At 36.9% G+C, this 13,234-nt stretch overlaps 1 protein-coding gene across 2 annotated transcripts in view; it reads left to right on the top strand.

Annotated features, from left to right (window-relative positions):
- Positions 1-13,234, top strand: part of COP1 (COP1 E3 ubiquitin ligase) — a 199,783-nt gene that overhangs the window by 79,037 nt on the left and 107,512 nt on the right. For both annotated transcript variants that reach the window (XM_075527809.1, XM_075527804.1), the window contains exons 10-11: positions 6,371-6,485; positions 8,580-8,715. In XM_075527809.1, the coding sequence (XP_075383924.1) occupies positions 6,371-6,485; positions 8,580-8,715 (251 nt within the window). The remainder of the gene's footprint in view (positions 1-6,370; positions 6,486-8,579; positions 8,716-13,234) is intronic.

Raw genomic sequence — 13,234 nt, 5'->3', positions numbered from 1 at the left:
AAATTTTTAAAGAGCTGTAAGGATAGAAAGGTTTATTTTTTTCAAAATTCATTCTGAGCAATAAGTCTGTGTCTGTGAAAGCATCAAATATGAGTGGAAACTTGAAAATTCCATAGAACCTTTGAGTTTTGACAAGCAGTTTGAAATGCATTCTATAATGCAACGTCTTCAATATGTTGAAACACTGCTGATTGGAAGGTAAAATGGACTGTGGACAACTTGTTATATGATTGGGATAATCTGTACTAAGTGTGGAATATGATTATTTGCCATTATTAAAATTAAAGGTTTTTAGAACCCTGAACTTAAATTAACCATGATTTAGGCTCAAAATAGAATTTTCCTAAAACAGATCATTTTCAGAAATATTAGCTTAAATTAATTTATTTGTGATACAATTCTCAGTACATATATCATGTAAAAGATACTTAAATTATCATAAACACAGGAGCAGTGCTAAATCATCCATGCTGGCGCTGTAATTTATTTTTCAGTATGGGAGTGGACAGTTTAAGCATACACTGTGGTCACCTTTTATTTCTTTTTCTGTTAAAGATTTACAGCTTTAAAGTGTACCAGGAAGCTAAACTTTAAAGACAATTAAGTTAATTTATTATCATAGATTTTTAAAGAGTTTATTTAAATAGAATTGCTGCCTGCATGTAAGAGTGAGGATACTTGCAAATAAGAGTTTTGTCTGAGGACAAAAGAATTCTTTGAATTGTGTGTCATCAGTAAAGAATATATTACCAAAAAAATGAGAACTAAGCTATTCTATCACTGTGAACCTAGATAGACTCACATGGAATATTTGAATAATATTCAGCAACATTTGGCTATGGAAAATCGATAACACCTTTATCTTCATATGCATGCATGGATACATGTATTTGACTTTCTTAGATTTTTAGAACCTTTGAGTAGTTGTGAAAACACTGGCTCACGTCTTTTTTACAAGACACTGAGTAAAATATATTATCTCCTTAAAGTACATAAGCTTCAGGAGAAAAATTTTAATTGAAGGAAACTGTAAGAACTGAAAGCAGTCTCTGTATCTGGAAACTGACTTGGCGTTCACAGTGAGTTCTTGGTGTTCTCTCCATTTGGACATAAGCAGAACATCAACTTTAGACAGGGTTCCTCTTTGACCTTGACGTGAGAAACAGAAGACCGTATCACTCGGTAAAGTTGTCTAAGCACACAGAGAAACAAGACCGCAGTCAAAAAAAAGACCAAACCTCCTTCTACAGTGGCTAATAGCATTATGCATCTTTCTTTATTCTCACTTAATTTTATCTATTGTCATAGATAAAATTGCAATACTCAGGCATAAAATGAGCCCAATTTTCCAGTAGTCTCCAATCCAGAGCCAAGACCTATTTGGTTGAGTTTCCTCCTATATCACTAATGTGAGGCTGTCTTCAGAACCCCCTCTTGTCTGTCAGCTTGGCACACCGTGGTGGCTTGCATGTAGCTGTGATGCTGGAAGCTGTGCTAATGGTATTTTCAGTACTAGCACAGTCACCCAAAATGAATAGGTGTATATGAAAAACATGGCCCCAGGATTAGAGGAAGACTTTCCAAAAGACTGTGATAGGCAGACAATGCAACTTTGCTTGCTGGTAGTGAGGAGGTGATGAAGTACTTGGTGATGAAGGTCAAAGATTGCAGCGTTCAGTTTGGATTACAACTCAATGTAAGAAAACCAAAATCCTTATAAGTGGACCAATAGGTACACAGCATCATGCTAGATGAAGAAAAAGTTGAAGTTGTCAAGGATTTCATCTTGTTTGAATTCACAATCATCGTTGATGGAAGCAGTAGTCAAGAGATCAAACGATGCATTGTATTTGGTAAAACTGCTACACAAGACCCCTATAAGTGTTGAAAACCATGGGTGTTACTTTGAGGGCTGAGGTGTACCTGACACAAACCGTGGTATTTTTAGTTGTCTCACATGCATATGAAAATTGGATATGAATTAGGAAGACTGAAGAAAAATCAATGCATTTGAATGCAGTGCTGGCAAAGAATGTATTAAGAATACCATGGTTTGCCAAGAGGACCTTCATTTGCTGATGGGACATGCCTCAGAATGAACAGAAACAGCTGTAAGCTTCCATTAATAATCAGAATGCGGAATGTATGGAGTATGAATCTAGGAAAGGTGGAAGTCGTCAAAATTTATATGTAAATCCACACATTTCACAATGAAAACATTTAGTGGGAACAATTTTAAATGCTAATTTTGATCTCTCCCTTCTGACTTAATATTGCTATTATTCTGTGCACTTATTATCCTTTATTGTTAGACTCCACATATGAAATATCCTAACCGAAATATTCAGAATCTTCTATTTTATCCCTAGCCCTTGCTCACTCATTTTGTATTTCAAATCTATTTTGTGTTACTGTAGATCAATACTCACTTTCTGAAATTCTTTAAGAAGTGGCTGTTTGGTAATAAGCTTTGTTTGCATGTTTTTATGAGATAGGTTTGGTAGATCCGGAATTTTAGGTTAGAGCAAGTTTTCCTCAAATCTTTGAAAATGTTACTCTATTGTGGTCTCGCTTTTATTGCAATTAAGCATTTTGTTCGTTTAGTGTTTCCCCTCCAACCCCCCAGGGAAAATATCCGTTTTTCTGATTTAAATACTGTCTTTCAGTGTCACTTTATGGTATCTAGAAACATTTTTCTTTTAAATTACTGTGTTAGTCCAGGTTGACTAGAGAAACACATCCAGAGACACTCATAAATATGTAATAGCGAACTTTGTATCAGGAAGTAATTATACATTAATAAAACATCCCAGCCCAGTCTAGATCAAGTTCCTAAGTCCAATATTAGCCCATGTGCTCAGTACCAATCTATAATTCTCTTCAGACTCACACAACACGTGCAATGCTGACAAATGCAGGAAGATCACAGGCCAGTGGGTGGGAACTCTTGTGGAGCGGTAGAGGCATCTCAGCCCAATCATGGGTCTCCATGGGGCTCCTCCTGCTCTAGGGCTCTGGCTGTCCATCAGCATAGCTCCATGTGGCTTGTCCAAAGAAATGTGAAGTGGAGAGATAATGTCTCCCGAATCCAGGGAGGAAGAGAGGGAGTCCTAGAATCCTCATGAGAAATTCACGCTCACAAGGCTGTGACCTGATTGACAGGCTAGACTCGACCCGTTCATTCTTATTTGTCAAGTTGACATGAAGTTTTGTAACTATAACAATTCCCTACTTTATAGGAATTTCTGCAACTGTGGACTCACATCTATTATCACAGTTATAGAAAATGTCAACCATCAACTCTTCAAATCTTCAATATTTTATTCTTTTTCTGGGATTCTTTAGTGGCCTACTTTTTAAAAAAATTTTATTGTGAAATGGGTGTAGGCTTACAAAGGAGATCAGTTTTCCATTAAACAAATCATACACATTTTATTTTATCTCATTGATTGCATTCCCTATATTATAATATTGTTTTCCCCATTTCTTCCCTGTGTTTCCTATTTCCATTCCTTCTCATTTTCTAACCGCTCTGACCCTGGATAAATATTGGCCTCGAATCTCAGATATTGATGAGGCTAAGGTGTATAGATCTCTCTTCTGTTATTATTCCCCTTACAGACCTGTCTGTTATTTGGCTGAACATTAAGTCATGGGGGTGAGTTTATTTCCAGGCTTGAAGGGCTAATAAGGGACATAGTCTCAGGAGTTTCACCAATATTTCCCAAGTCAATATGCGTTGTCTTTTTTATTAGGGTCAATTTTATTATACATTTTTGTTCTCTCTCTCTCTCTCTCTCCCTCTCTGTCCACGATATTCAATTATGATCCTGATAAGAGTAGTCAGTAATGGTAGCCAGGTATCACGAGCTCTTCTTGGTCTCAGAATCATGGAGTGCACTGCTTTTGTGCTTATGAGTCCACTGGAATAATTGTTTTCATGCGTCTTCACTTTTCTTTGCTCTTCTTTAATTAGAAAGGAAGAGATACGAATATTTGCATCTAATCCACTCAGGGGCTTTTAAAACACCCCTCCCACTCCACACACACCAAACTAAGATATAGAACATTGTTTCAGTGAACTTTGCTATGCCATTTAATGTTGGTGGCCCATGGACCTATGACCCTGAGTTCCCTGGTTGGTGGTCTTTTCAATTTTATCATTCCATCTTTCAGATTTCCTATCTTCTTGACTGATGCTGTTTTTTTTAAAAGCATTTTATTGGGTGCTCGTACAACTCTTATCACAATCCATACATACATCCATTCTGTCAAACACATTTGTACATTTGTTGCCATCATCATTCTCAAAACATTTGCTTTCTACTTGAGCCCTTGATATCAGCTCTTCATTTTCCCCCTCCCTTCCTGCTCTCCCCTTCCTCATGAACCCTTGATGATTTATCAACTATTATTATTTTGTCATATCTTATACTGTCTGACATCTCCCTCCACCCACTTTTCTGTTGTTCATCCCCCAGAAAGGAAGTTATATGTAGATCCTTGTAATCGGTTCCCCGTTTCTACCCCACCTTCCCTCTACCTTCCCGGTATTGCTACTCTCACCAACTGTTCCGGAAAGGTTCATCTGTCCTGGATTCCCTGTGTTTCCAGTTCCAATCTGTACCAGTGTACATCCTCTGTTCTAGCCAGATTTAGAAGCTAGAATTGGGATCATGATGGTGGGGTGTGCGTGAAGCATTCCAGTACTTATTCAATGCAAGAACACTTTGTTCTATTAAATTGGCATTGCAAGATGCACACCTTCCCGACACTATTACTGAAGATAAATGTGTGCATAAGCAAATGTAGTGAAGAAAGCTGGTGGTGCCCGTCTATCAAAAGATAAAGGGTCTGGGGTCTTAAAGGCTTGAAGGTAAACAATCAGCCATCTAGCTCAGAAGTAACAAAGCCCATATGGAAGAAGTACACCAGCCTGTGTGACCACAAGGTATAGAAGGGACCAGGTAGCAGGCATCAAAGAACAAAAAGTCATATCATTGTGAATGAGGGTGGGAGTGCAGAGTGGAGACCCAAAGCCCATCTGTAGGCAACTGGACACCCCCTTACAGAAGGGTTGCGGGGAGATGACGAGCCAGTCAGGGTGCAGGGTAGCAACTATGAAACATACAACTTTCCTCTAGTTCTTAAGTGCTTCTTTTCCCCCACTCTGATGACTGATGCTGTTTTGTTCACAGTAATTCCCTCAGATTTCTTTTGAAGTTTGTAAATTCTGTCTTTAGTTCCTCTTCCTATGATGAGCCCCTGGTTTAAGCCTCCAAACCCCAGTTCCAGTATTTGTACTCATGTAGAGAAATAAAAAAATTGTTGTTAATCTGATTCCAACTCATGGCGACCCATGTGCTAGAAAGTAAAGTACTCCATGAACATGCCTCGGCTGCAATCGTTCTCTAGCACTGCTAGGGATACTTGCATGGCCAACCTGTAGGTTAGCAGCCAGTCTTATCTGCTTGTGCCTCCCAAGGACCATCCAGATAAGCCTTCTCTTCTTCCTTCCCCCTTTTTTCTCCTGTGCAATTATATTTTGTTCACCATCACCTTTAGTTTGTTATTTTCTATATATTTAAAAATTACTTTCTTGTGAGACTAACAGTAATAGAAAATGTGATTCTTACCCAACATTTAGTTTACCTAACGTTTAGTTTAACTAACAAGGATTTTCTAGGTTCATCTAGTGCTTTACTATTTCTTACTTAATGCATTTATTATTCCACATTACCAAAGGTGTAGCTAAGTCACCAACCTTTTGGTTAATAATCAAGAGCTAACCCAAGAACCTTATTGATAAATAAATTATGTAAAAAGCAAACATCAATGACCTTGAACATATATGATTTGATGTATTTATACAATTCAAAGGATATGACGAGGAACCCACAAACAGTTTTTATCTATCAAGGGTCAGGTATATAAAAAGATGCAGGTGAGTCATAGATCATAGATAATATAAGTTTACAAATACTTAGACAATGGCTCTTTAAATAAAAACTAAAGTCATGCTTCATTATCCCTAAATACTGTAGTACCACATCCTTTGAATTAAACAAATAGTACTGGATTATAGGAAATATTTAAGTTAACACTGTTTATTGCGTTTAGGAGGAGCAATTTGTACTACTAATGTGTAAGCACTATTAATTGTGAGGCAGAATAATTTAGTCATATAGACAATAATAAATGCATTAAGTAAGAAATAGTAAAGCACTAGATGAACCTAGAAAATCCTTGTCATTTATAATTATTTAAATGGGATAGTCTTGAAACTTGCAAGCATTTTGAAGCTCTGCACAAAGCAAAGAATGATTTGTTCCTACTTAAAAGTACCTGTCATTTCTGTTTTTTACCTTAGACAAAGAAGCAACCTTGGTATAATAGCACATTAGCATCAAGACGAAAACGACTCACTGCTCATTTTGAAGACTTAGAGCAGTGCTACTTTTCTACAAGAATGTCTCGTATCTCAGGTACACAATTTGCTTATTCTATTAAAATACTTCAGATTCATATTTCAGACAAATTTTTAATTCTTATTCTGTGGTTAGAGGCAAAAGTTCTCAGAAAACAAATATAGCTGTCCTTTGGTGTTTGCTTGGGATTATTTCCATATACCACAATCCAAGAAGGTTCTGGCTTCTAACAATATGATGGATAGGATGTGTATGTAACATATGCACATCCCCTAGTATACTTGAAATAATCATTGATTACTTATTATATTCAATACAATGTAAATAGCATTTTGTGCTCCACTTCTTAGTCTTTGAGGGATTGATTGGACCTCTTATTACGCCCCCTTTCCTGAATATTTTTGATAAGAGCTGTTTGAGCTATGAATGGGGAAGCCTGCTGATAATACACAGTTGTATGTATATTTTAGACATAGTCTTCCAGGCATTGTGGAGATTCTAAAAGCTCTTGAGAAATATTGCTTTCCTGTAGTTATTCTTTACTTTGGAATTTTTAATATTTATATATCAAGCTATATAAAATTAAAAAACCAAAACAGCCATGAAAATATTGCTAGCTAGCTTCCTGTTCAACATTTAATAATTTCTAGCCACTTGGGCCTTTACTAGTAATAAAAATATGAAAGAACCAATTACTACTGCCAAAGAATATAAAATCTATTGGGGGAAAACAATAAATAATTCGGTATGATATTGAATGTTAGTAAAATATACAAAGAGTGTGATGGGAATTGAAAAGAATATCCAATAATGCAACTAGAAGTGATAAAGCCAGACGGGGCTGGGGAGAAGCTAGAGGATGATCGGCAGAGAGGTTTCGGAGGACGTGTGCTTTGGCCAGCCCATTGTGAGTTAAAGGAGCACTCACTGCTGGTGTAGTTGGTTAGGCACTGGGCTGCTAGTTACAAACAGTATTGCGAGCCGTTCCAGGGGAGAAGGGTGCGGCTATCTGCTCTGTTCACTCTGTCCTCTGTGGCTGATGTTTCTTTGCAAATGAATTATTTGAGAAGTTTCTTCATGTTAAAAACTATTCTCAAGATAAACTAATGCTGCTTTAAAAAAGGTTTATCATATGTATGCTAAAATTTTCAAGTTAATGATTTTTATCTTCTAATTTTATTATGGTGACTACCTTCAGATACGGTATTAGAGAAATCACAGTTTATTTTGGAAACGTTTGTCAATGTCTGCGTGTGTATGATACAGTAAGACAAAATCATTAAAAGACAGTGTTATAGCTGGCATGTATCAGATCCCTCCTCTAATAGAAGCTAAATTGATACAGTTTTTCATTCATTCTTTTTATTTTTTTGAAAAGGAAAATTAAGCGCTAAACTTTATGCATTCTTGAAATACAGTGATAATTAAATTTGTGCTTCCCATTTTGACCTATTTTTAGATAGAATAAATTAGCTGGATTTGTACCTCTTTTGTAAGTTTGATTTTATTATTTAAATTCCACAGGCTTTATCTATGAGTAGCTTACCGATACAGACTTGACCTAAAGTTTGGTTTTAAGAATTAATCATTCATACACTGTAGTTTTCTACTCTGTAGCTGGATTTGATATCCCTAAAAGATATGTCATTATTTGAATAATGATTTTTTAAATTAAAAGCATGTTGATATAAAACATTCGGAGACTAAACATGGCTGTAAATGTAATATGCCTTTAAGTGTGTTCCTTGAAGCTAACTAGCATAGTGCCGGCAATAAATATTCTTTTCTTACCCCTCCCTTCTCTATTGCCCTGGAATTTTTGTTTTAATAACTGGTTTAACATCTTATTGACAAGTAGATCCTTCCCCCTTTTTTTTAACTCCCAAGAAATATTTGCTTAAAATATAAAGAGAATACAGTTATGGTTTGTTGGTATGGAAAAATACAGTGTAATATAGCATGATCTTTGAAGTAGACATTAAGGTATTTTTATTAAGGTTGAAAGAGCAACTAATGAATTTGTGGATAGTAGTCTTAGAAATGTCTTTTCAAGATTTTTTCTTTTTCGTTAAAAAATATTTTTTAATCTATAGGATTGTTGTGTGACGTATTTTGTAGTTCAGTTTGTTTTATTTTGTTTCCTTCATGTAGATGACAGTCGTACTGCAAGCCAGTTGGATGAATTTCAAGAATGTTTGTCAAGGTTTACTCGATATAATTCAGTACGACCTTTGGCCACATTATCATATGCTAGTGATCTCTACAATGGTTCTAGCATTGTCTCTAGGTAAGTATTGGGCAGAATTCCATATTATTTTTATTTAGAAAAGCATCTGGAATCTAATTAATTTTGACAAAGGCTTTTGTTACGTGTTTGGTTTCTAAGTCTGGTTGCCTGCCAATTATTAGTTTTGTGAAATTAGCCAAGTTTCTGAACCTCCCTAGTCCTTAATGCATTTCTAAAATGGCATGATTGATGGAATCCATTTATTATGGGTTTAGTTTGTTTTCTTGTAGTTTCTTTTGTCTTGTTTTAGTAACAAGTTAATCTCCCCTAATAAGAACTCCTTATTGTTTGTATAGAATTAATATAGAATTGTACAGAATTCTTGAAGACTTTGTATAGAATTGATATTATCTCTCTTTTAAATATTTTTCTCTTGTTAAGACTTCCAAACTTGTAGTTTTGGGGGTGGGGGCACTCTGAATATATTCACTTTTGAAGAAAGGGTTATTTAAGTTAGCCAGTGTTGTTGTTGCTTTTCGTTCAGTGTTGGTAGTTTATATCTTTCAATGAATTTGTCTACATCATCTAGGCTGTTGCATTATTCCCAGAAAGCTGTGTAGAACATTCCTTTCTTATCCTTTTACTATGTTTAGGTTTTGTGATGATATCCCCTCTATCTTCCCTGAAGTTGAGCATTTTTTGCTTGGCTTTTTTCTTCCTGCTAATTCTCTGAATACTTGGTTAGAATTTTATCAATTTTACTACTTAAAAAAAATCTATCTTTTGATATCTTTAGTCCTCTCTTAAAACTCCTCCCACTGTTCTGTTGTAAGTTTCATTGATGTCTTTTTTAGTTGTTTTGTTATTTCCTTCTTTCTTTGGGTTTAATTTGCTTTTCCTTTTCAGTTTCTATGGAGAAGCTATGAAGTTACTGGCTTGTTAGCTTTGCTAACGTAGACATTTCTCTATCAGAAATTTTCCTCTACAGACAGTGTTGGCTGCATCACACAGATTTGATGTTGTATATTTTTATTTAACTAAAAAACTTGGTGTTTAATTTTTGATTTCGTTACCATTTATTCAAATGTGTTATCAATATTGGAATTATTCTAGTTATTTTTCGGCTGACTTATAATTTATGTAATTTCTGTGTATTAACTGTCTATATTGATGAGCATTCATTTTATATATTTTTAAATGACAATTGAAAGAACATCTTTCATATCATAATGCTAATCCGTGTTCAGATCTTCTAGAGTGAACAAACCATAAAGCTTATTTTTAAAGTAGATAAAAATTTGACTGCTTTAATGAATAAAATAAACAGTGTACTATCATTTATTTTCTATATATTGCCAGTGTGAGTTTCTCTTGCCATACATGGGACTAAGTAAAATTAAAAAATCCTCACTTAGCTTTTTCATTAGTACATTTAACAGAAATTCATTGAGCATCTAGTGTGAAATAGGCTAAGGTGGTAATTAGGAACAGTCAGTGGAATGCTTGGATTCAGAACACGTAAAATCTTATTTTAATGTCTTTAGAAGATGAAGTTTAAAAAAATAACATGAAACAATTTATTTTGTAGTTGTCTAACCCTGTGTTAGACAGGGTTCTCTAGAGAAACAAAACCACGATACTTACGATTTTTTTGTATGTGTGTATATCCACACACACACACACACACACACGCACAGCACGAAGGAATATAACAGCTAATGTGCCCACATAGTGGTACCAAGGGCCCAGATCAACTCATTTCCATGAAAGTTATGATAATAAACTAGAGGTCCTTCAACCCAGAGGGCTTCTGGGTCCAAGGTCAGGAATCAGACAGCCGAGTCTTCTGTAGAATAATGCAGGCAGTCTGGCCACAGGCAGCAAACAGCAGGGTATGCCACCAACATCAGCCTGATGACAGAATCCAACAGTCCCATGCTAAAGTGATGTATTCCCTAGCAGCGTGGTGAAGCATGTATTGAAGGAATCTCAAGCTCTAGCAACACAATCCATGGGGGTTGGGTGTTCCACAGGTTGTGTAGCTCCCAACAGGAGGCACAGAACTAATTAAGGCAGCTGCACACTGGTCGGATTACCAGAGAGCAAGAGACATTTGGGGACATGATAGTGGGGGGTTGTTGCGGGGAGGAAGCATTGAAGAACTAGAGGAAAGTTTCGTGTTTCATTGATGCTATACTGTACCCTGACTGGCTTGTCTTGTCCTTTTGACCCTTCTGTAAGAGGATGTCTAATTGTCTACAGATGGCCTTTGGGTTTCCATTCTGCCTGCCCCCTCATTCACAGTGATAACACCTTTTTGTTCCCGGTCTTTATATCTGATACCTGATCCCATGGACACCCATGATCACACTGGCTAGTGTGCTGCTTCCGTGTGGGCTTTGTTACTTCTGAGCTAGATGGCCACTTGTTTATCCACAAGCCTTTAAGACCCCAGATGCTATATCTTTTTATAGCCCAGCACCAACAGCTTTCTTCACCACATTTGCTTATGTACCCATTTTGTCTTTAGCGATCTTGTCGGGAAGGTGAGCATCACAGAATGCCAGGTTTATTAGAACAAAGTGTACTTGCGTTGAGGGAGTACTTGAGTAGAGGCCCAATGTCTGTCTGCTACCTTAATACTTAACATTTAAATATATGTACATAGATCTATTTCTCATTATATATAAATATACTTACATATGTAAATGACTTTGGGGGGGGGGAGCTGTATAAATGCCCTTTATCTCCTAGTTCTTTCCTCTATTTCCTTTTACTTTCCTCTTGTCCCACTGTCACGTTCAACCTTCATTCAGGCTTCAGTAATTCCTGCCAGCTACATTGCCCTTGATGAAGCTCCATCAGGCATCCTATGCCCTCCTTGCCATTGATTTTAGATCACTTATTGTTCCCTTGACCCTAGGTTGGTTGACACCCCTTTTCCTTTCCCCCACTTCCCTCTCTCTCATGTTCCCCCCCCACCTCCCCAGCCATCAGTCTGTTGTTTTCTCTTCTGGATTGTTTATCCTACCTATCTTATCTAGATAGACACAAGGAGACAATAATCACAAAAACAAGACAGAGAAAAACAAAACAACAAAGGAAAACAAATAACAAAAAGTGACCAAAAAAGTCATATATGTCTGTTTGTTTACCTTTAGAAGTGTTTTCCAGTCAAGTCTGATGGGGTGTCATGCGCTGTCCCAAAGTCTACTTTTGGTATTCCCCAGGCACTTCATTGCTTTGCTCCACTTGTTATTCTGTTGCACGCCCTTAGTGTTTTGCCCTGTTTTGTGGGGTCAGATCAGGCACAAGTCCTGCATTGTCTCTCTAGTATTGTCCCTTGTAGTACAATGTGTCAGTGAGGGATGTCTTATCTGGGGTTGGGGCTCACCCAATGGTCCTCGCTGTGCATTGGCTGCTCTGAGCAGGAATATTGTCCTCATGGCTTAGTGGGCCAGGATGTCTTCCACTCTCTCTCCTTCCCTTTTAGTTTGCTCCCGTGTGTTCTGATCAGATGTTCCCTACTCCCTAAGCTGTAGCTTCAGTGCTGTCCTCTGAAGTGCATTCTTCTAGGGGGTCAATGGTGGTGGTGGTGGGGTGTCCATGTAGTTGGGATTGTGGCCAGCCCAGCAGAGTATTATTAAAGATGAGGTTTCTCAGCTATCATCAAGTCGGTTCCAATGCATACTGATTTTGTATGACCGAGTAGAACTGCCCCATGGGTTTCTGATAGATGGTAACTTTACGAGACTAGAGAGCCTCATCTTTCCAACCAGAAGATGAAGTTTTCTCACTGCTACTGAGTTGATGCCAACTCATAGTGATCCTATAGGACAGGGTAGAAGTGTTCCTGTGGATTTCTGAGACTGTAACGGTTTCTGGGTGTAGCATGCCTTGTCCTTCTTAGAAGAGCTGGCTGGATGTTTCCCTTTGCTGACCCGATCACAGCCCATGTGTAAGCACTACTCCAGTAGGGCTCCACAAGATCAGGTTATTTAGTTTAAAATATTACAATTAAAGTTTAAAAATATAAAGGTATTTTAGTTGGTCTAAGCATCCTTGGTGATTTAGCGTGTTATGCATTGAACTACTAACTGCAAAGTCAGCAGTTCAAAACCACCTAGAAAGGAAGACTAAGCTTTCTGCTTTTGTGAAAGTATACACTCTTGGATTCTCACAGGGGGATAATTCTAGTCATTTTAAGATCACGATGGGTTGGAATAAATTTGATGGCAGTGAGTTTGTTTTTGGCTTTAGTTAGTGCATCTTGCATGCCATTGTTCATAATTTATTTTTTATAATTCCGTTGAATTTATTCTTCTAGAAAATATTTTTGGATTTTCAGTTTGTTAGAGCAGATGAAGACCAACACTAGGAAAGAAGATGGTGACAAGGAAATGAAGGGTTTGGGAAACTTGATATCCCTGATGGTTTTTTGCTTTACTTAGTGTCATATTTGGATCCAAGACTGATGATAAATTCATTTTAAGGGTTTTTAACTTCTATAAAATTAGGGATTTAAGGAATTTCTTTTGGGAAAGAATGATTTTGAGCCAATATTAAATTCTCGACATTC

The sequence above is a fragment of the Tenrec ecaudatus genome, chromosome 1, assembly GCF_050624435.1.
Source record: "Tenrec ecaudatus isolate mTenEca1 chromosome 1, mTenEca1.hap1, whole genome shotgun sequence".
NCBI lineage: Eukaryota > Metazoa > Chordata > Mammalia > Afrosoricida > Tenrecidae > Tenrec > Tenrec ecaudatus.
The sequence above is the reverse complement of the archived record's forward strand: the minus strand, read 5'-3'. Positions and strand labels throughout refer to the sequence as shown.